Source organism: Hemibagrus wyckioides, linkage group LG08 (genome assembly GCF_019097595.1).
Source record: "Hemibagrus wyckioides isolate EC202008001 linkage group LG08, SWU_Hwy_1.0, whole genome shotgun sequence".
Taxonomy (NCBI): Eukaryota; Metazoa; Chordata; class Actinopteri; order Siluriformes; family Bagridae; genus Hemibagrus; species Hemibagrus wyckioides.
This window is the reverse complement of record NC_080717.1, coordinates 26,894,918-26,918,049: the sequence shown is the minus strand read 5'-3', so window position 1 is coordinate 26,918,049 and position 23,132 is coordinate 26,894,918. Positions and strand designations below refer to the sequence as shown.

Sequence of the window (23,132 nt, the reverse complement as noted above, 5' to 3'; positions counted from 1 at the left end):
CAGAAGCCTTAGAAGGTGCAGAGCGTTTGGGCGACATAATGGGGCTTGCAGAAAAAGCATAAAAATACAATGTACACAGAACAAAACGAAACACTCGGGACAGTGACGCGTGAAGAACTGGGATGCTGGAGAATTTTGCTACCCTTTTGCACGCATAGCCAGCAGCCAATCAAAACCGTGATTAAATGAATGGGGCGTTCCGATTGGTCAGACTCGTTCCTCCAGCTGTTCTGTATCTAGGTTTTCAGCATCCCCAGCATCCCGCGCTTTCCTAAACAACAATACGGTGTACAGTATTTGATATACTATATCAAAATAACTATATATAACTATATATATATATTGATAAACATTTTACTTTATTTTAATTAATGTTTATATTTTGTACTTAATTATATTTTTATTAATAAATTACCTTATTTCAACATGAAAACAATTCACTATAAGGATACCACGATATACTGGGAAAATCTGCAAAAAAATTAGTTATGTTCCAAATAAAAATCCGCGATATATGAACCGTGATATAGAGGGGGATTACCGTATAATCATATAAGAATAATAAAAAAACAGATGCAGATTCTATAAATGTACAAATTGTGTGTGCAAATAACAGCATTTCTTCCTCCTGCAGCACATCAATACGCCACTGATTACATTCTGTATTCATTATGTTTAAAGACGTATTTTATAGTTGCATTTAATGTTATAGAGCATCTGTCAAACACCTTTTACATTATAGCATCTATAAACATTTCCTCACCAGTCGCTTTCCACGTCTACGCCACTGAACAGGAAAGGTGCTACGCTTTGGTCCGAGATTCTCGTTAGTGTGATATCAAGGACGAGCACTTGACTGTTTGTCAGATTTATCGGCGTGATGATTATAACCAGCAGATGAATGGATTCAATTTTTGGAATTGATCCTAACAAGGTTCTGGTCACGGCAAGGCCAAATATCTGAAATAGTTTTTCTTCAATAGCTTCCTATATGTTTGAAGCAAATTTAAGGATCTTTCTGGTGTGTGTGTGTTAGTAACAAGGTGGTTGAAGCTTCTCTGTTGACTCTGTTGTCTCTTCATTCTTGAAGCTAATGATGGGCCAGTCTAGTTTGAATTGAATGTGATCTTCAACCAGTAAAATTCTGTGAAAGATTCTCCAACAGAGGGAAAAACACGTCTAAAGCACACTGAAAGCCGACAGACTCGTTTTAGATCAGACTCACAGCCTGAACATCATTCATTTATTTACACTGATTAAAAACGTCCCTTGAGTCCATTTCCATTCCTCCGACAGACTGGAATAGCAGTGTACTGGTGAAAAAGGTTATTAAGCAGAACATTATTAGACTTTGATTCTGTGGTTCATTAATATCTTCTGACCAATCAGAATCAAGAATTCAGCAGCGTTGTTGTTCGACAGTAGCCAGTCCAGAGTGACGAAAGGATTCATTGTGAGACACGTTCAGTCCAGCTGGCTTTATGTTTATTTATCTCTCTTTTTGCTGTTTCTAGTCTGAATCTGGCAACTTGGAGAGACGGAGAAAGCAGCAGGAGAAAACACTCGTCGTGCAAACCAAGAGAGAGCAGCTGAAACGACTTCACAGGGCTCAGGTAGGAGCATGAACACGCATCACATCACACATACAGATGTTACGCAGCTGTAGCTATAAGTGTGTGTCGGTGTGTGTAGGCGATCCAGAGGCAGCTGGAGGAGGTTGAGGAGAAGCAGAGAGCTCTGGAGGAGAAGGGAGTAGTGCTGGAGAAGGTCCTCAGAGGAGAGAGTGGTAAATGTCTTCCTTCATCACATGGCCATGGCTTTAAAATCTCTGGATACTTCTGTCAAATTCACCCTAAACCCTAATATCACTTCTAGAAAATTCACATAGACTTAATGTTGATTCAAAATATTTTAGCTTTGTCATTCATTTTGCACCAATATGATTTTCTTGCACTGTGTTATTATTTTCAGCCCAAGGCAAAACTAATCGCACATCATAACAAATCTTTGGTCATGAGTGAAGATCCATGGTCAATTTTTTTTACTGATTATTGCAAATTTTATTAATGTTCCAGCGCTTTACAAAGGCAAGGATTCCTCTAGAGAAAAACATTCTGGTTGCACATGAGATGCACCAGCTCCATCACTTCATCTGAACAAAACAGAACAATACTGTGTTGTGTATTTTAGGCATATTTACTCATTTCAAGCTTACAAGAGTCATATAATTTCTTATTGGCAGATGAATTGGTTTTGTTCTATAAATGGACAGAAGAAATGTGTGCACTTCTTTTCTTCTTCTTTCGCTGGAGAGAGACGATTCACTGTGCCCACAGCAAATCGTCTCTCTCCACCTATCCCCAACAGAAAAAGTGAAGAAACAGTCTTATATTCATATGGATTGCCTATGGAGTGCAGATGCGTGAAATTGTGTATAGTTTGTTCACTATTTGCTTCAGTGTTGTGTGAAAATCCAGAAAACATCTGAGCTCTAATATTAGTTGAAGCTTTTTGTCTTTGGTCAGACGTTTGTGATTGTGAGCGCTTCTATGGTGCTCTTCTAAACTCCACCAATAGGAATGCGGCGTAGTATAAACACCAAACTCACCAGCTAGCTACAAATACAAAACTGACGATGATCCAAAGTAAATAAAACTTATGCCTAATGCCTAAAAAACTAATGAAAAATATGCCTTATGACATCAGACTCACTTTGAAGAATGTTTGTGTTTGTTTAAGCTCCTTTTCTGCACCAGATGTCTGAACAAATAAATGAAGCAGAACGTAGTGAATATCTTTAATTGCAGTCTTTTGTCTGATCGTGTAATCAGACACGAACATCAGGGCACATTATTACAGAGTCGCTTAAAGAATTCAGATCGAATTTGGATCACATACGACTTACAAAAAGGACTGAGATTGTGTTTTGTACTGCGTCCACATATCACACCCAGCGTTCCGTCGATACGCTCCGGATCCGCCGCAGCCCTGACCAGCACAAAAACCACATACTAAAGACGAACGTGCGAACGACTGTGTTACCTACAAAAAAATTAAAAAGGTATCTAAGTACAAAATATGCTGTCTTGTATAGGAACACGTTTATTCTTAATGTATCATTTCAGTTGCCTGTGACCCTGAAGTTACTTTCCTTTCTTTACTAATTCTAGTTAATTCAATGTTCGTTCAATTCTTGGACTATAGCTAATTCAAAGGAATCACACAGAGGAATGCAGTCTTGCAGGTCTGAATCTTTTGAATCAGGAACACTTGAATGCCGAGGCCTACACTCAGCCTTGGTGTTGTGCGTCCATTAAACCCGCGCTACTATATGGCTTTTCTTCAAGTCAAAGAAAACTGCAAGGTCATTGCATGAAGTTGGTTGGAGGGGGAAGGGTTTGTGGCGAACGACGCACGCTTTTCTTCCCTCCCTTTCATCCGGTCGTCTTGCGGCCGTGCCGTATTAGCCGTCCTCATCTCTGTGCCTCGATGTGAGAGGGTTTTGTAAAAGGGTTGAAATTAGTCGTTCAAGTAATAGCGATTTGCATTCAAACCAAATAGCCACTTAGAGCACAAATTGTGCCGAAATGACTGTAGAGGTAATGGGTCCCGTAAATAGGCTGGAAAGGGGAAAAGTGCTCCAAAATGGTCTGACGTTTCATTATTTTAGCGAATGTTCATATACGCGAGGGTTATTAAAGCCCGCAATTCTTCCGGATGGAAAAAAAAAAAAAAAAAAGGTAACGGTGCCTGGATGGATAATGAGTTTATAATCATGGTCCTGAAAGTCAAAGTGTGTTATTTTGCGTTCGGGTAAATTGATTTTTAACATCTTGGAAGGATGAAGGTGGGGGGGAAAAAAGCTGCTTTTTGGAAATACTTTGTTAACCTTTTACACCTTCGCACATGCCACGTGTAAATAAATTCTGCCAGATCTTTACGTCTATGAGGCGAAAGCACGTTCTCCAAAGTGAAGCCATGTGACTGTTTCATATCCCTCGCTGTTTCATTGTGTACTTACTGTATGAGAGGAAACGCGGTTTGATTTTTTTCTTATAGAAACGCTGCCGTCCTGAGCTGTAGATGATGGGGAGTCTGTACAGAGTCAGATGATGGACTCAGATGGTGCAGTCCAGCAGCTACGCTATTGTCCTCGGTGTTTACTCATCTGTGTAGATCATTGTATCAGCAGAAAGAGCAGAGCGCTCTCTTTGGGGCTGAATGGCTTCATTGTTATCCGACAGTTCCAGTCTGTGATAAATGGAACGAGTAGGACTTGGCCAGCACAGCGCGCTCGTACACACCGTGGACACTGCTGAAGGGGGTGCCTCGGGTACCACAGCTGTCGTGTCTTTCATGACTATTGTAGTGAAATATTTACACAGATCTGATATGATCAGAACTGTCCTGGGTGATGAACCAAGGGATATAAATAATGCAAATACAGTTATTAGAGGATGGGTACATGTACAGTACATAGTCTTGATGTAAACATTTCACAAATATCCCCTTTGGAATAAATGGAAGGTGTTACCAGTGTAGGCTGCAGTAAAATAATTAAAATATAATGTAAAATATATAATATATTGGATTGAAAAACAAAAAACTGTATACAAAGTCATGTGGACATAATTAATAATAATCATCATAGTTTTTTAATGAATATAAATATCATATATTATAAATACCATATTTATTTATTGTATTATAAAAGCAAAAACAACAATTTTTTTTTTTATTATAATTCATTATTCTCTTATTAGTAGTAGTATTTTTGCTGATGTCATCATTATTAAAGCAATAATTATACAATAAAAATATACCAATGCAACAACATCAACCCTGACGACAAGAACATTTAAGGCAGCAACAAATTATAACAAGAACAACATTTGACAGCAGCAATATTTATAATAATGGTAACAGAAATATTAACATTAATTATTTTAATATCAACATCGAGGACAATAAAATAATTCTAAGTGGTGGTCAAATTTTGGGGAGTGTAATAAAGCACTTTTTGAACTGTAATAAATGACCGTTAGTGTGTATGTAAATGTGGAGCATGGCTGCACTTTGTGTTTCAGAAGACAGGTCAGCAGACGAGGCCGAGCTCCTGCACTCCTGGTTTAAACTCGTCCTGGAGAAGAACAAGCTGGCCAGATACGAGTCTGAGCTTGTGATCTTGTAAGACTCTCTCTCTCTCTCTCTCTCTGTGTCTCTCTTTTGTATCCAAAATTGTCTCCCTCTCTCCATTTCTCTTCTTTCTCTTTCGTCTCCCTCTCTTTTTCCATCTTTTTCTGTCTCCATCTCTCACTCTTTCTCTCTTGCTCTCTCTCTCTCGCCTCCCTCTCTCCATCCATCTCCCCCTCTCTTTTGTCTCCTTCTCTCCATTTCTCCTCTCTTTTTCTCTCACTCTTTTTTCTCCCTCTCTCCATCCACCCTCTCCCTCTCTTTCGTCAGCCTCTCTCCAGTTCTCTTCTTTCTCTCTCTCCATCTCTCTCTCTCTCATCTCCCTATCTCCATCCATCTCCCGCTCTTTCTCTTTTGTCTCCCTCTCTCCATTTACCCCCCCCTTATGTCTCCCTATCTCCATTTCTTCTCTCTCTCTATCTCCATTGCTCTCTCTTTGTTTCCATCTCCCTCTCTCCATCTCTCTCTTTCATCTCCATCTCTCTCTCTATCTCCCTTACTCCATCCATCTCCCCCTCTCTCTCTCTCTCATCTCCCTTACTCCATCCATCTCCCCCTCTCTCTCTCTCTCTCTCTCTCTCTCTCTCATCTCCCTTACTCCATCCATCTCCCCCCCCTCTCTCTCTCTCTCTCTCGTCTCCCTCTCTCCATTTATCCCCCCTTATGTCTCTCTCTCTCTCTCTCTCATATCTCCATTTCTCTCTTTCTCTCTGTTTCCATCTCCCTATCTCCATCTCTCTGTTTCATCTCTCTCTCTCTCTCTCTCTCATTTCTCTCCATCTCCCTTACTCCATCCACCCCCCCCCTCTCTCTCTCTCGTCTCCCTCTCTCCATTTACCCCCCCTTACGTCTCTCTCTCTCTCTCTCCATCTATTTCTCTCTCTCTCTCATCTCCATTTCTCTCTCTCTCTCACTCTCTCTCTCCATCTCCATCTCCATCCACCCCCCTCTCTTTCTTCTCCCTCTCTCCATTTCTCCTCTTTCTCTCTTTTGTCTCTCTCTCTCTCTCCTGTTAGCTGCACTATCCAATCACAGCCATCTGTGAGCTCATGTATGTGGAAGAGGGCAGATAGCTCTTTCCTCTGAGTGTGTTACTCTGCTCTGTGATGCATCATGCTCCCAGTTAGTAGTCCAAGATTTCCAAACTGGGAAGAATATATTAGAAAAAATACAAGACACAAGACTGGATATCTCTCGACTGAAATGCCAGGGAGAGTTGTTTTTTATACTTATAAATAAGCTTTGAATGTTTGGTGTGTGTGTGTGTGTGTGTGTGTGTGTTGCAGTGCTCAGGAGCTGGAGCTGGAGGACAGACAGAGTCGTCTACAGCAGGATCTCAGACGGAGGATGGCCACTGAAGGTGAGAACAAACTCATTACTTATCTCTGCTCTTCTCCAACACTTTTCAGTAAGGTTCAGTTCGAGCAACACGACGCTGCTGGTGGAGAACCTGAACCTGAGGTGTGCCAGAGGTGTGATGTCATTACAGCGTATCGTTTCATCACCATGACAACTACTCACCTTATTTAACTCTCATCAAAATTACAAATATAACTAAAAACATGAAACATGCAGAAATCTTCTGCTGTAATTATATTTACACTGTTTGGTGGTAAATGTAAAGGTTTGGCTCTTAACCTCAGCTCATATTCTCTCTCTCTCTTTCGTTTACATCTCTCTCTTTCTCTCCCTCTCTCTCTCCAACTATATTTTTGACTGAACAACTGACATTCCAGGAGGTCTGATATATTTCACCATGTGGTTCACTTCGCTTGTCTGTTTCACTCCATAAAATTTCAGTTCTCCGGATAGTTCATTACACCAAATCCATTACTATGGTTACTGGCTGTGAGGGAGTCTGTGTGTTGGCATGGCAACAAGCAACACTCTCCAGCTGTGGGAGGTATCTTTGGGACGGCAAAAAAAATGAACAAAACTTTTCGGCATATCATGTCTGAAATGGCAGATATTCTATATTAACGTCAATTATAACGATACGGTACGATCAGTACGATATCACACCGTACAGTTACAACCGAGCGCTGATATTCAGTACAGTTATTTGTGTTACTCCTTAGTAATCGTGCATGACTTGGTTCCTCAAAACTCCAAATAACTCTGTAATTATCAAGAATTCTGATTATAGAGAAGATTGATTATCTGATCAATTCTTTTTCTACCTTTGGATCATAATGAAAGATGACACAGATAAGCACTGTATTATGTAAATTATGTATCATGTTTCATTACACCAGTTCTGGAGAGGAATAAATGACATACTCTTCATAATAAATGGCTAGTTTTGTATATAATGCTTCTCATGACATAAGCTCGGTTGAACACGTGTCTGAAAGTGACTCTGTGCTTGTTCTGCTGTGCAGACTGTAAGAAGAGTGAGACGGAGATGGCGGAGGAGCAGGTCCTGCTGAACGAGGTGATGAAGGTCGTGGAGGAAAGAGATCAGCTGGTGAGCCTGCTCGAGAAACAACGGCTACAGGAAAAAGCCGAGGACCGAGACCTCGAGAGCCTCATCCTCTCCAAGGGCTACCAGTTTCACTGGGCATGACCGTCTCACACACTTACTCGCACAGAGAGAGAGTGTGTGTTGGTTTAGGATGAAGATGCACACAATCTGGACTAAAATAAGGGAAACATTCCTGCACTTAGCAAAAGTTTTAGATTTATAAACTTTACGGTAATCACTAATCTCAAACCACACGCAGATCCTAGATCTATGTTTTTCACTCAAAAATGCAGAGTGAAGGTTTTATCTCAGATACAGCTCCATGTTACATAGATGTCCGAATATTTCTGCCTGAGCTGGGCGCTGACTGAAATCGTTTCATTTCACGTTCTATATCTTGCAGCAGACTAAAGCCAGCCCCTGAGACAACACCCCCTGTTGCCTCACTGCTGCTTCTTTTTAATTCAAAATCGACCCAAGATCTGCCTCGTGGTAAACCGTAAACGTCACTACTGAGGTGTGTTTATTTACAGTAGGCTTCATTTCCTTAACACGTGAACACTTAACACTAATAGAACACACTGTGTAACACTAAAACACCTCAAACTGCCTACTGCTGGGTTTGTGAAGAACTGTAGTCACGAGGGTGCTTTAACACTGTACGTAACGTTGATGCTCTGATTTGTACGCGTCTGTCTGCTTGTCTGTAAACTTGTACATGTTCAATGACGTTATCGTTCTGTTTTGTTGTTGACCAACTCGTTCGTCACGTCCTTTATTCTGTCCTGTATTTAATTTATGATTGGAAGACAGCCGCATGAGGCCTGGATTGATTTAATTTAATAAAGACAGCAAACACTGTTTGCTTATGGATATTTTAAAAGTGTCTACATACTACATCATTTTTATAATCTCCTTTTTTTTTTTAGTTTCCTCCTGTTTTGTTGTGTCCATGTTGATGATTGAATGTCTTTGTCATGTCTCACTCCACAGTGGTGGTTAATATGAAGCTCACTACTCAGTAGTTCACTCTGTCATTTCGACTGGATTCCTGCAACTCGTTCCTTTGAGCATCATTCCCCCTCTGCAAATGATCTCACACCATCCCACTGCTACGCTCCTTCCACTGGCTTCCAGTTTTAAAACTATCATGTTTGCCAACAAAGCCAAAAACAGACCAGCACCCACTTACCTTTAAGCTTTTCTCACACCCCAGACTGCACCACGCTACCTCACTTAGATCCTCATCCCACCATCTGTCAGGGTATGAGGAAGACCTCCATCAGGACTCTTCCCTGTATGGGGACCTAGGTGGTGTAATGAACTTCCTGTAGATGACTGAACATCTGAGTCACTGTCTGTCTCCAAAACCACACCTAAACACCTACATGGCTCTTCCTGAAGTACTGTAACTAAAAAGAAAAACAAACCTTGTGTTGTCTGGGTGTGCTTCCGCTTATATTTCCTCCCAATAAAGTTTATAGACTGATGGTATACTTAGTCTGTGACCTAGTTCATTCTGGATGAAGGCGTCTGCCCAATGCCATAAACGTCGATGTGAATGAAGAAAGAAAAACAAACTGACATTTTATAGGACTTATTCTGAGTGTCACTGCTGATAGAAGTCATGATGATAGAAGAACATTTAAGATCACACAAACACGTGTACATGAGGAACACCATCAGTCCCCGTGTGTTTGATTGATCAAGGTGGCTGTGTAACACGTGTTGGTGAATGAAACCCACTGTGAAAGATGCTGGATCTCTGATGCTTTAGAGCTCTGGCTAAGACTGAAATAAACCCGGTTGTCTCTGCGAGGAGGTTATGATTTGGCCTGAAGACGAACCCTTATACAAAATAAAGATAACCTGTGATCAGAACCGCAAACCTAAATGTTTGACCAGTCAACCACTTTGAAGGGGTGCCAATTAGTTATAAATTATTAGTAGTATTTCATTTTATTTATTTATCGTGGTTTTGCTTGGCGTGCCAAATACTTTTGACAAACGTTTGGGAGACAAGTCACACTAGAATGAAATCCACATAAAAAGATGTATTGGATAAAAAACGCGCATTTTGCACGTTCTGCCGTAAAGCAGTTCGGTTGACATTTTTTAACATCAACTGTTTTCATTGTAACAGCGGGGTTGTATGGAGACTCGATTTCCCGCGAGAACAGGTTTTTATAAAGCACTGCAATTCGGGAGCGCGAGACGAACTTTGGAAAAGTGGGCGGTGCAGAAAAAAATAAATAAATAAACAAAGCAGGCGAAACCATTGAGAAAACCTGAGGGGGGGCGCAGGAGGAGGAGAGAGACTGGGAGAATCCATGTTTAAGAGGGCAGGGCTAAATACCTGGAATTCCGTTTCCGTTCCAGGGATTTTTTCCAGAAATCCTACAGGAGTGGGAAAAAGAGAAATTAAATACCGTTTTTTAAATTTATTTCTAAGTTAGTTTTCTTATTAGTTGTTTTTATGAGACACTGTTAAACGATGGCGTCCTCTCCGCAGAAGTCCCCGACCTCTCCCACTCCGCTGTCTCCGAGCTTCAGGAAGAAAGATGAGACTTTTCTCGGGAAACTCGGAGGAACTTTGGTCAGAAGGAAAAAGGCGAAAGAAGGTAAAAGTTTCAAAAAGGGTCAAACAGTCCACTCTAGTGTCACTTCCAGAGTTTCACAAGCTCCTTAAATCAGTTAGTTTGTTGTTGAGTTTTAATGATGGGCGTCTCAGAGACTCATAAACACTGCAACCCGGACGAGTAGAAACATGTTCACGTGCGCGCGCTCACGCGCACACACACACACACACAGGCTGAGAGACTTCCTGTCTGTTTATGCATTTATTTTAATTCTACACGAAACTGAGAAATGACATGAGTGCATTTACAGACAAGATGGACACACAAACAAAATCAACAAATAAACACAGCTCTGGAAAGATAAGAGAAATACTACAAACTCTATCATTATTATTATTATTATTATTATTATTATTATTATTATTATTATTATTATTATTATGTAAATCTGACAGACCTAAGAGCAACTAATTCATGTAGTAAGTGAATTGATGAACAGATGGATGGATAAACAGACATATAAGTGAATGGTTGGGTGAGTTTATTAATGGATGGATGGATAAGCAGATAGATAAACAGGCAGATGAGTGGATGGGTAAACAGATAGATGAGTGGATGGATGGATGAGAAGACAGATAAACAATCAGAGATAGTTTGAGGTGTGGTTGGATGGATTGATAGATGGATGAGAAGACAGATAAATAGTTTGAGGGATGGATGGAGAGATGAGTAGACAGATAAACGAGCAGATGAGTGGATGGATAAACAGACAGATGAGTGGATGGATGGATGGATAGATGAGAAGACAGATAAACAGTCAGCAGAGTGGATGGATGGGTTAACAGATAGATGGATGGATGGATGGATGGGTAAACAGACATACACAGATGGATGAGCAGACAGATAAACAAGCAGATGGGTGGATGGATGGTTGGATAAGCAGACAGATAAACAGATGGATGGGTGGGTAGATAGATGGATAAGCAGAAAAATCAACAGATGAACTGACAGACAGAAGGGTGGACCATCAGACAGACAGATAAATAGACAGATGGACAGACAGTGAGATGGATGGGTGACTGTATGGATGTACTGAACAGACAAATGGATATATGGACAACCAAATCTTGGTTGGATGGATAGATAAACAGATAGATGGATGGACAGACTGACTGATGTCCAGGTGAGAAATGGATGGAGGCATGACACCAGACATGACAGATAAATGAAAGGCAGGATGGACAGACAAACAGAAATCAGTGGAGAACTGGATGGATGGATGGATGGATGGATGGATGGAGAAACAGAAAGATGAAGACAGATGAACAGACCGACAGAAAGACTGATATAAATAATGGACGGATGAAAAGAATGTTAGATAATTACACAGATGTACGTTAATTGATTTGAACACACACATACACACACACACACACACACACACAGGATAAAAGACACCAAGGCCAAACCCTTTACACCGTTTCCATGACAACCAAAACACCAAGTGAAAGTGAAAACAGTAACACAACCAGCATCAATAACCAGTTTTATGAAGTTCTGTGACACTCGGCATGTTGTTGTGGATACTGAGAAGATCGTCCTGCTTCTGTCATGAGCTCGAGTTAGTGTGTGTGTGTGTGTGTGTGTGTGTGTGTGTAAATATTACGTATTTCACATGGCTGAATCTCTGGATTTTTTGGAGTCTCTGCTCCACAGTCATCTCCAGTGTGAGCTCCAGCACACGTGTGAGGTGTGTGTGTGTGTTTAGAGTGTGTATCGTAGCCATGTAGGGTAATGCTGTAGTGAACTGCGATGGTTCAGAGCTCAGGCGTTCTAGAGAACAGGAACACAGCTGGAAATTCACACTGCGCTGTAAGGAAACAGCTGTAAGGAAAACATTTTCCTGCTCAGGTTCAAACACTGGAAAAGTGTTAATCAGCAAATATGTTCACGAGGAACCTGAAGAATGTAAAACTGGAGAGGAGAAAATCTTTTTAAAAAACTGTCTTAAGTGTAATGGGCAGAGGAATGGGAGGATGGGTGGATTGAGGGATGAGTGGAAGGGTGGATTGAAGGATGAGTGCATGGATGGATGGATTAATGCATGGATGTTTGAGTGGATGGATGGATGAGAAGGTGGATGGATGGAAGGATTAATGAATGAGTGGATGGATGGATGGATGGATGGAAGGATTAATGGATGGATGGATGGATGTATAGATGGATGAATTGGATGGATGGATGGATGGATGATTTGTTGAATGGATGGACTGAAGCATGGATTGATGGACAGATGGTTAAATGGAATTAATGGATGGACGTTTAAGTGTATGGACTGGTGGATGGATGGATGGATGAATTGTTGAATGGGTGGATGAGAGGGTGGAAAGATGGACTGAAGTATGGATTGATGGACAGATGAGTAAATGGAATTAATGGATGGACGTTTAAGTGTATGCACTGATGAATGGATGAGTGGGTGGGTGGATGGATGGATGGATGGATGAATAAAAGGATGGATTGATGAGCAAATGGACGAATTGATGGATATGAATATGGATAGATGGATTCTTCTTTTTTCCCTTTTAAACTCCCAACAGTGTGGACAAATATGTAGTGACTTTCTGTATGGTGGAGTACATATATTATTTACTCTCTGTGTGTGTGTGTGTGTGTGGTGATGGGGCGTGCAGTGTGTTGAGTAATGTTTACAGGTGATTCATTGTGGATTCTCTCAGAGGTTATAAACCTCATCACCAGGCTGTCATGGTGAACTGTGACGAGAGAGAGAGAGACGGAGAGAGAGAGACGGAGAGAGAGAGACGGAGGGGGAGAGAGAGACACTTATTTAATTCATTAAAAATTGAACTGGCCCTGTAACTTAAACACAGATTTGAACTTCTTGCAAAAAAAAAAGGCTGACAATGAAATATGTACATGTCTGACACCTTCCTGTCTTCTCTGTCTGACACACACATACACACATACACACATACACACACACACACACACACACACACACACACACACACACAGGTGCATCACATGTGGATGAGTTCCCTGTTTCCCTACAGGAGGCAGCAGCTGAGTATCTGTGTGTGTGTGTGCGTGTGTGTGTGCAGTGGTGGTTAATGTGTGTGTGTGTGTGTCTGTGTGCGTGCGTGTCTGTGTGCGTGCATGTGTCTGTGTGTGTGTATGTGTGTGTGTGTGTGTGCACGTTGTGTTGATGGTGTTGATTGCAAGGATCATCAGGATGTCTTGCTCACCAGGAGGGGTTTCGGGATCCAGCACAGGATGTTCCCTCTGTAGGCATCGCTGTGGATGGAGGCGTGTGCAGTAATGCATGCTGGGTAATGGCAGGGGTGAAGGGCTGACGGTGTTCCTGGCAGGAGGCTGCTGTTAACACCAGGCTTAAAATAGTGACGTTAATAAAGCCGAGAGCTGCTTTCCTTTGAGTTGATGGCTCGAGTCTGGATGGTTCTGTGTTGCGTTGTTCGTCTAAAATCCAACGTTTTCTGATCATTTTTATTTCTTTTCATATCGTAATTGTGTAAGATGAGAGCGTATAAAAATATCATCAGTACACGTCTCATTAAAATTGTAGAACAAGTCAAATAATGGTGCATGTGACTCTCTCAAAAAAAACAACAGTAATTTGGATCTAGGTTTAGTCTTAAAATCTGGCCTAAATTTTACAATAAACACTTATTAATAAACAGTTCTTAAAGTTATTAAACTATATACTTATTATTTAGCGTTAGTTTCTGTTTGTCCTGCCTGTAGCTAGCGAGTATTTCTTGTTACTAGTTGATAAAACATTTTATCACATAACAATTGTACTTTCTCTGTTAAAAAATAAGTAAACAGAATAAATAAATTTCTTTAATTAAATAATGCCTTTATCGCCTCTCGCCACACCCGGGATCATCGCTTCTTAATTATTTGTTGCACCTAATGTTCAGAAGTTTTCATCTTGAAGCAGACACGTTGATGGAAGTTTTGTCAGAAATGTAAGATTTTGTTGTGTTAAGGTTTTTTTTTTTTTTTTTTTGGTGTTTCATTAACACTGTGTGTGTGTGTGTGTGTGTGTGTGTGTGTGTGTGTGTGTGTGTGTGTTTTAGTGTCGGAGCTGCAGGAGGAAGGCATGAACGCCATAAACCTGCCCCTGAGTCCCACACCGTATGAACTGCATCCCGAAGACACCATGCTGGGTACGTCACCTCTCTCTCTCTCACACACACACACACACACACACACACACACACACACACACACACACACACACACACACCTATCATAACATTGTGAACAGTGAGAGGTGAAGTGAATAAGACTGAGTATCTCCTCATCATGGCACCTGGTAGTGGGTGGGATATATTAGGCAGCAAGTCAACATTTTGTCCTCAAAGTTGATGTTAGAAGCAGGAAAAATGGACAAGTGTAAGGATTTGAGTGAGTTTGATGAAGGGCCAAATTGTGATGGCTAGACCACTGGATCAGAACATCTCCAAAACTGTATCTCTTGTGTGGGGTGTTCCCGGTCTGCAGTGGTCAGTATCTATCAAAAATATCCTTTACGTCTTGCAAGTAACCTTTAAGTCCTCCATGGAGGCCATAACATCACAACTTGCAGGACTTAAAGGATCTGCCGCTAACATCTTGGTGCCAGATACCACAGCACACCTTCAGGGATCTAGTGGACTCCATGCCTCGACGGGTCAGGGCTGTTTTGGCAGCAAAAGGTGGACAAACACAATATTAGGCAGGTGGTCATAATGTTATGCCTGATATACCGAGATGAAATATGGTAGAAAATAAAGGAAATAATCGGAGGAATAAGATGGGAATCTGTTCATCCCTGGCTCATTCATGTGATTGAGATCAATCATGTTCTTTTACTTACTCCAACATTCTTGTCTTTTCTCTTCAAACAGAGGAGAACGAGGTTCGCACCATGGTGGACCCCAACTCCAGGAACAACAGCAAGCTACAGGAGCTGACGAAGGTGAGGATGAGGATATAAAGTTTCTCAGGTCACGGAGAGCCGGGGTTTAACGACGATGTCTCACTCAGGTGCTCATCGACTGGATCAATGACGTGCTGGTCAATGATAGGATCATTGTTAAGGACCTGGCAGAGGATCTGTATGATGGACAAGTTCTGCAGAAGCTCTTTGGTGAGGATCCTCAGCAGCACTGTGGGCGTGGTGATCAGGTCACACCCTACAAATTAAAGCAGCGGTCTGTGAATTACACAGAAGCTTCCCTCTCACGTCTAAACGTCATGACTTCTTCTGCATGAGACGATTAGCAGAAATGAGAAGAAAGTAGCCGAATAAAGTAGCAGAAAATTAAACAATTAAACAGCAATGCAATAAGAATAAAGAGGATAAAAATAAAAGGTGGTGAGAAAATTGTGAGAAGCGTGAGGACAAATCTATAGAATAAAATGAAATATGTATTGTTTATTGTAAATAACAATAATTATATAAATAAATAATAATTGTTTAATATGTGATTATGGTTTTGTTTTTAATCAAATGTTAGATTTATTTCTGGGTTTTTTTTTTTGTTTAATATAGTGTAAATGAACCACAGAGTGAATTTTTTCTAACCGGTCTTTAACCAGGGTGCCAATAATTCTTCACAGTCGAGTCCCTCAGCTTACTCACACATGTCTCTGTCCTCCTCCTTCTTGGTCCTTCAGAGAAGCTGGAGGGAGAGAAGCTGAACGTGGCGGAGGTCACGCAGTCGGAGATCGCTCAGAAGCAGAAACTCCAGACGGTCCTCGAGCGCATCAACGAGGTTCTCAAAGTTTCCCCCAGGAACACCAAGTGGAACGTGGACTGTAAGCCTGAGGAAATGTTCTTCCCGAAGCTGTAGCACAGTTTGGGAATAAACTAGCTAACACTGATGTTCTCTCTTCCTGCACCAGCTGTTCATGCCAAGAGCATGGTGGCCATCCTGCACCTCCTGGTGGCGCTGTCTCAGCACTTCAGAGCCCCCATCCGCCTCCCGGACCACGTCTCCATCCAGGTGGTGGTGGTTCAGGTACGCAACCTTGAGTCCGTCTGGAATATTTCACCCTTTTATTCTTAGAGCCACTTCTATTGCGCTGTACTTCATAAAATCTCAGAATCAGTTTATTTATGGAAGGAATCTCCAGTGTCGGTGTTTCCAGAAACTATTTTTTATATAGTTTTTGTTTTGATGGTAGTTTTGATTCCTCCATTTTAACTGTAACTATGACGTGATAAAATTTACAGAGTGTCATTGTTTAGTAAATAAATATTGTTAGCATTGCTGGAGTTTCAGAGTAACTGGTAACAAGGGAACTGGTAGATTAGTGGTTAAGGTGTTGGATTACTGATCAGAAGGTTATGAGTTTGAATCCCAGGTCCACCAAGCTGCCACTACTGGGCCCCTGAGCAAGGCCCTTAACCATCAATTACTCAGTTGTATAAAATGTCAAGGGCGTCTGCCAAATGGTAGAAATGTAAGTTCCTGTTATCGCTTATTTTATAGCAGTTCTAAACCGTGTTGTTTTTTTTTTGTAATATTGTGTATTATAACATCTTATCCTTTTGTGTTATAATTGGTATCTAATCTAACAGCTGCAATACATAAAGGAATAGTCAAGGTCTCCGGTAGCAGAGACGACACCGGGTTCAAATCATCCATAAATGAGGCAACAAGCCGTTTCATAAATAATTGTAATCTTTTTGCAGTTGGCGCTACGCAAAATAAAAATAGCTTATAAAACAATGTGGAAAGGAACAACGGCTCGGTGTGTGTCGGAGAACACAACTGTGTTTGTGATGGCGCAAGTTAGCTAGCTGGGTGCGAAATAGCCGAGATAAACTTGTGAGAAAATTGCTGTCTTATCTTATACAAAACCTGCACTATGTTGCCAAAAGTTTTGGGACGTCTGCCTTTACATGCACATGAGTGTAATATGGAGTTGTCCCGCCCTTCGCAGCTATAACAGCTTCAACTCTTCTGGGAAGGCTTTCCACAAGGTTTAGGAGTGTGTTTATGGGAATTTTTGACCGTTCCTCTAGAAGCACATTTGTGAGGTCAGGCACTGATGTTGGACGAGAAGGTCTGGCTCACAGTCTCCGCTCTAATTCATCCCAAAGGTGTTCTATGGGGTTGAGGTCAGGACTCTGTGCAGGCCAGTCAAGTTCCTCCACACCAAACTCCCTCATCCATGTCTTTATGGACCTTGCTTTGGTCACTGGTGTGCAGTCATGTTGGAACAGGAAGGGGTCATCCCCAAACTGTTCCCACAAAGCATGAAATTGTCCAAAATGTCTTGGTATGAAGCTGAAGCATTAAGAGTTCCTTTCACTGGAACTAAGGGGCCGAGTCCAACCCATGAAAAACAGTGTCGTGTTGATGTTTGACTGTGACTGGGTGTCGTTCACAGAGTGACATGGTCCATATGTTTCCTGTTTAATCTCAGTATTTTGTTTCATTTCAGTAATGTGTGTGTGTGTGTGTGTTTCCTGACTGTCAGAAACGGGAGGGAATCCTGCAGTCTCGTCAGGTTCAAGAGGAAATCACAGGCAACACTGAGTGAGTCTTTCAGCTTCTCCACATCTCTGTTCTTGTGCCTTTTCCTCATGTACACTCTGTTGTCCGGTCTTATCCTCAGACGGCACACGCAGCCACACAGAGCCTCGCCTGATTCCACATGTTTAATCATGCTTTCAGAACACTAGGAGGTGCGGCTGCATGGTTAGAAGGAAAACCTGCACATGCACTGGAGCAAGATTAGACACCGCCTAACTGAGAGTTAGGTGGATGGGTGTGAGGGTGTGTGGGTATTTATGTATATATGTGTGAAGGGGTGTGTAAGTGGGTGAGGATGTGTTGGGGTGTAGTTGTACTTGCGTATAGGTCTGTTTGTGTATAAGGGTGGGTTTGTGTGTGTGTGTGTGTGTGTGTCTGGCTGGATTGTGTGTTTGGTGTGTGTAAGTTGGTGAGGATGTGTTTATATTTGTGTGTGTGTGTGTGTGTCTGGCTGGATTGTGTGTTTGGTGTGTGTAAGTTGGTGAGGATGTGTTTATATTTGTGTGTGTGTGTGTGTGTGTGTGTGTGTGTGCGCATGTGTGTTCTACTGGGTTGTGTGTTGGTGTGTGAGGATATGTGGCCGTGTGTGCGTGTATGCACGTGTGTGTGCGTTCATATATTTGTTTGTGCATTTATGTGTGTGTGTTTGTATACACTCTGATCAATACATTGTGAATGAGAGACTAAGTGTGTGAGCGTGTGCATTCATATATATATATATATATAATATATATGTGTGTGCGTGTGTTTGTGTGTGTGTGTTAGGACATGTTTACATACACTCTGATCAATACATTGTAAATGATGAGGGATGAGCAGTTACTCACACACAAACACACACACACACCTCAGTCATGTTACAGTAAATGAGGAATAAAACACCGGGGTCAGTGCTGCTAGAGAAAAATAATAATAATAATAAATAACTCACAGAGGCGTGTGATGCGACTCGCTGAATCTTTTCCCATAACTCCACCTATGTGTGGGATTTTTTTTGTTTCTTCATTTTATACCACAGCGATATGTGCTTACAGAAAGTTGTAATTTTTATCCTTTTAGAGTTGCATTTAAGTGTCCAGTAAAAACATATTCCCTATTATCACTTGCATTATAGCAGCTGTAAATATTCACTCTCTCTCCAGTCTCTCTTTTTTAATTTCCCTTGAAGTTAATACGACATAAACGCAGCTTGTCAGGTCAAGCATTTTTGTTTGGAGAATAAGATATTTCAGATTTTTGTGTTTTTTACGCTGTTTGTTTTTGTTTTTATTTCCTTCCTCTTTTCCACAGGGCTTTATCCGGCAGACACGGTAAGCTTCACTTATTAATTTCACTCGTCGATGCATTCTTTACCCAATTTATACAAAACTGACCAACAGCTGAACATTTAGATCTCACATCGATCAATCAGGACAAAAGTAGAGGAAGTGTGTCTGTGGTATCGGATGCTACCTTTTAGTCGCCTTTTAGAAAGTACAGTAAAGTGTAATAAAAAATATAAGTAATAGTAGCATTTGCAAAAAAGAAAGTAATGAAAGAGAGAGAGTGTTTCGAAAGAGCGCTCTGTGAGCTTTGCCTTATATGGAGAGGTGTGGGCGTGGCTTAATGTAAATTAGCCGTGTCGTGAACACGCTACTATTTAACAGGCGAGATGTTTCGTGTGAGCGAATACGACGGAAATTAAAACCTTATGTTGCTTTTATTTTTATTTTCACATCACAATTAAACTCTTTACAGTGAAGATATAATCAAATCACTTCTAGTCTCTTCCAATTTCCAGTTACTAAAAATTTCTAAAATTCATACAGTAATCTCCCGTTTATCGCAGGGGTTCCGTTCCAAAACCACCCACGATAAACAAAAGTCCACGATACACGGACACCACCCCCCAAATGCTTTTTTTTTTTATTATTGTTTAAGCCGTAAATGACCCTCCCACACTCTTTAAACACACACAGAAAACATTTGCAGTTATACAGAGAGATGAATTTTGGGTAAATTCGTAAAAATATCACATTTATAGTGAGTACTGTATTTATGTATGTTCCTTGCCAGAAGCCTTAGAAGGTGCAGAGCGTTTGGAGGTATAATAGGGCTTGCAGAAAAACCACAAAAAAAAAACTAAAAGTGTACACAGAACAAAACGAAAGTGACGCGTGAAGAACTGGGATGCTGGAGAATTCTGCTTCCCTTTCCCCACCTGCACGCATAACCAGCAGCCAATCACAACCGTGATTAAATGAATGGGGCATTCCGATTGGCCAGACTCGCTCCTCCAGCCGTACTGTATTTAGATTTTCAGCATCCCCGCGCCGCGCTTTCCTAAACAACGCTAGGTGTTGTTATTAACATTTTACTTCATTTTCAATTAATGTTTATATTTTGTAATTATTCATTCTATTTTTATTAATAAATTACCTTATTTCAACATAAAAACAATTCACTATAAGGTTTGCGGATACCGCGATATATACTGGGAAAATCCGCAAAAAAATTAGTTATGTTTCAAATAAACATCCGCGATATACCGGGACTGTGATAAATGAACCGCAATATAGCGGGGGATTACTGTACTTTGTTAAATCAGGGTTTTTCCTCTCTCCTCTCAGAGCGTGACGCCTTCGACACCCTGTTCGATCACGCACCTGACAAGCTGAACGTGGTGAAGAAGGTATAATCCAGCGCAGACACACGTTCTGCTAAACCGAAGCTCTGAAACGCACTGATTTAACTAAAACTCTGCTGATGTTTTGTGCAGACGCTCATCACCTTCGTCAACAAACACCTGAACAAGCTGAACCTGGAGGTGGCTGAGCTGGACACACAGGTACTGGACGTGCACGCACACACAACACACACGCACACACACACACTACTCAGTCAGTCATTGTTTACTCTTCTGCATTGGTTGTTACACTGGATTCTTCATTCAGACTCCTCCCAGTGAAGACTGGGCTGCACTCATGTTCCACACATGTGACGGGGATGAGGCTTAATGTGTCTCATGATGACCTCACACGACACGTCCCGCCTCAAACCTGCGGTCATATTGAAAAATTTCAAGCTCCCCGGGATATCGCGGAATTGGCTTGATTTGCCGTCATAGATAGAGAGATACATGACATACTGGAGGGCGCGAAACACTGATTCGATCTGCGCGACTCGCTTCAGTACAACTTGTTCATGAATGATTTACGAGAATTGGACATGACACAAGTCATAATTGAATATTAAACAGATAATTATTGTGATGGTGGGTCAGTAATATTTTGTCTTTATTACTAGCGTATAGAATTTCTGTTATACAGAAAGATGACGTGTGTGTGTGTTCAGTTTGCAGACGGAGTGTACCTTGTGCTTCTGATGGGACTCCTGGAAGGATACTTCGTACAGCTCTACAATTTCTTCCTCACCCCCGAAAACTTTGAGCAAAAGGTGTGAGTTTGTGTCACTGGATTCAGTGAAGTTCAGAGTCCAGACTATAATTTTGTTACTGGATATTTGTCGCATGCTGTGTTTAGGAGGCTCTCTTTCACCTTTTCGTCATCATTTCTCTGTGAGCTTCGCCTTATATGGAGAGGTATGGGCGTGGCTAAAAGGAAATCAGCCATGCCGTGGGCGTTGCTTGTATTTAACGTCTGTGTGCGAGCGCGACGCAAATTAAAACCTCAGTTCAGTTTGTTTCCTGAAAGCATTCGCACACAGATTTAATAAATCTAATGACCTAATGTCGCTCACACACTCGCCGTCTGACGATCAGACACTAAAACTCGATTAAGGAGCCTGTTTTAAATCCCGTGTGTATTAAAGCACGATAAAGTGCAGAGCCTCGGCGGTGTGGTGCGGTGGAAAGACCGGGCCGTGTGGCAGCGTGTCCGGGTTCAGATCCAACACGTCCAGCCAAGTGGGCAGCGAGCGGCAGGGCACGGCTGTAATCTACCTCTGCACAGGAAATGGAAGAGCGACACGGAGATTAGCGTCCAGCTGGAGAGAATGTGAGACAGCAGGAGCGCTTTAAAGGACAAGACCCGAGAACAATACAGCAGAAAGTCACACACATTTCACCTTCATCGTCATCATCGTCGTCCACATGTCCTGCTTGTGCCATGCACTCACTTTATGGATGTTTAGGGGCTGCGGTGTTGGATAATTACAAGGACACAATAAGCCTGTGAGTTGAGTTTTTAGACACAAGGCTTGTGACTTGACCCCAGCTTTAACTGACTGGACAGAGGGTTAAAACATAAATAAATAAAAAGGCATTCTGTTCCAGACATTCAGGCCTGGGGACAGGATCCAAACTCACTGCTTCACAGAAGTAGATTTTTTTTTCTCTAGAGAATCTGCTTAAGGGTTTTTATTTCCTCTTCATAACAAATCATTTCACTTCATACAGTATAAACCCTGCAGACTGGAAATCTGTCCTTATTGTTACTGTCCTGTTTCTCCATTTCCTCCAGGTCCATAACGTGTCCTTCGCCTTCGAGTTGATGCAGGACGGTGGACTGGAGAGACCCAAACCCAGGGCAGAGGGTAAATAATACCATTCAGTACTATGTAGTACCATTCAGAATTATTGGCACCCAACAAGTGCTGAATATAATGCAATCGTGGTTTTCTTCTCTCAGACATCGTGAACTGTGACCTGAAGTCCACTCTGCGTGTTCTGTACAACCTCTTCACCCGTTACAGACACGTGGAGTAACGACACACTGATGGACCTTTCAGTCTGCGGTCCAGTTTGGGAGAATCGGCACTACAGGGATTTATAATGGCGACGTTGTGTTTGAGTGTGTGTGTGTGTGTGTCTGTGTGTGTGTGAGAGACAGACAGAGAGAAAGAGGTTGTGTGTGTGTGTGTGAGAGAGAGAGAGAGAGAGAGAGTGTGTGTGAGAGAGTCTCTGTGTGTGTGTGTGTGTGTGTGTGTGTGTGTATACAAGAAAGAAAGACAGACTGACTGTGTGGGAGTAACTACATGTGTGTGAGTATGTGTGTGTGTGTGTGTGTGTGTGTGTGGTGAGCTATAAGCTTATTTTTCACTGGGAGTGTGAACACAGTGAATTCTGCAGCAAATTTCTCACACTACTGTAGCTTTCGCTCGCAGAATCTCTTAATCTCTCTTGTCGGGTTTCTTCTTCACCCCAAAGAGTCTGATACAGTTTATATAAATAAATAAATAAATAAATATATATATGAGCAGATTTTTCTATGCGGTTTAGACAGTACAGTATTTTGTAAGAATGGGATTAATAGGAGAAACATTTTAGGACTTTTTTTTTTTTTAATTCCTTTTATAATGTCTACCCCCCCACCCAGCAACTGA

At 41.5% G+C, this 23,132-nt stretch overlaps 2 protein-coding genes across 12 annotated transcripts in view; both read left to right on the top strand.

Moving 5' to 3' along the window:
- Positions 1-9,111, top strand: part of mical2b (microtubule associated monooxygenase, calponin and LIM domain containing 2b) — a 55,029-nt gene extending 45,918 nt beyond the window's left edge. For 5 of the 11 annotated variants that reach the window (XM_058396748.1, XM_058396750.1, XM_058396747.1 and 2 more), the window contains 5 exons: positions 1,515-1,613; positions 1,693-1,786; positions 5,088-5,187; positions 6,480-6,553; positions 7,575-9,111. In XM_058396748.1, coding sequence (XP_058252731.1) covers positions 1,515-1,613; positions 1,693-1,786; positions 5,088-5,187; positions 6,480-6,553; positions 7,575-7,759 — 552 coding nt within the window. In that variant the 3' untranslated portion in view covers positions 7,760-9,111. The remainder of the gene's footprint in view (positions 1-1,514; positions 1,614-1,692; positions 1,787-5,087; positions 5,188-6,479; positions 6,554-7,574) is intronic. The other 6 variants (XM_058396749.1, XM_058396751.1, XM_058396753.1 and 3 more) reach the window with 6 other exon arrangements.
- An 880-nt stretch (positions 9,112-9,991) lies between these two features.
- On the top strand, positions 9,992-22,734 carry parvaa (parvin, alpha a). Its single transcript, XM_058396793.1, has 13 exons — positions 9,992-10,278; positions 14,358-14,447; positions 15,171-15,241; positions 15,310-15,412; positions 15,943-16,083; positions 16,171-16,286; positions 17,755-17,813; positions 19,101-19,120; positions 20,420-20,481; positions 20,569-20,637; positions 21,144-21,245; positions 22,271-22,343; positions 22,439-22,734. The coding sequence occupies exons 1-13, from the start codon at positions 10,152-10,154 to the stop codon at positions 22,513-22,515; spliced, it is 1,110 nt and encodes a 369-aa protein (XP_058252776.1). The 5' UTR covers positions 9,992-10,151; the 3' UTR covers positions 22,516-22,734.
- Positions 22,735-23,132: the final 398 nt, after the last annotated feature.

Excerpts from the sequence above, each read along its gene's own strand:
- parvaa (XM_058396793.1), top strand. The coding sequence starts at position 10,152 with ATGGCGTCCTCTCCGCAGAAGTCCCCGACCTCTCCCACTCCGCTGTCT. Across the intron at positions 15,413-15,942 it reads AGTTCTGCAGAAGCTCTTTG|AGAAGCTGGAGGGAGAGAAG; the intron begins GTGAGGATCCTC and ends TTGGTCCTTCAG. Across the intron at positions 17,814-19,100 it reads GAAATCACAGGCAACACTGA|GGCTTTATCCGGCAGACACG; the intron begins GTGAGTCTTTCA and ends TCTTTTCCACAG.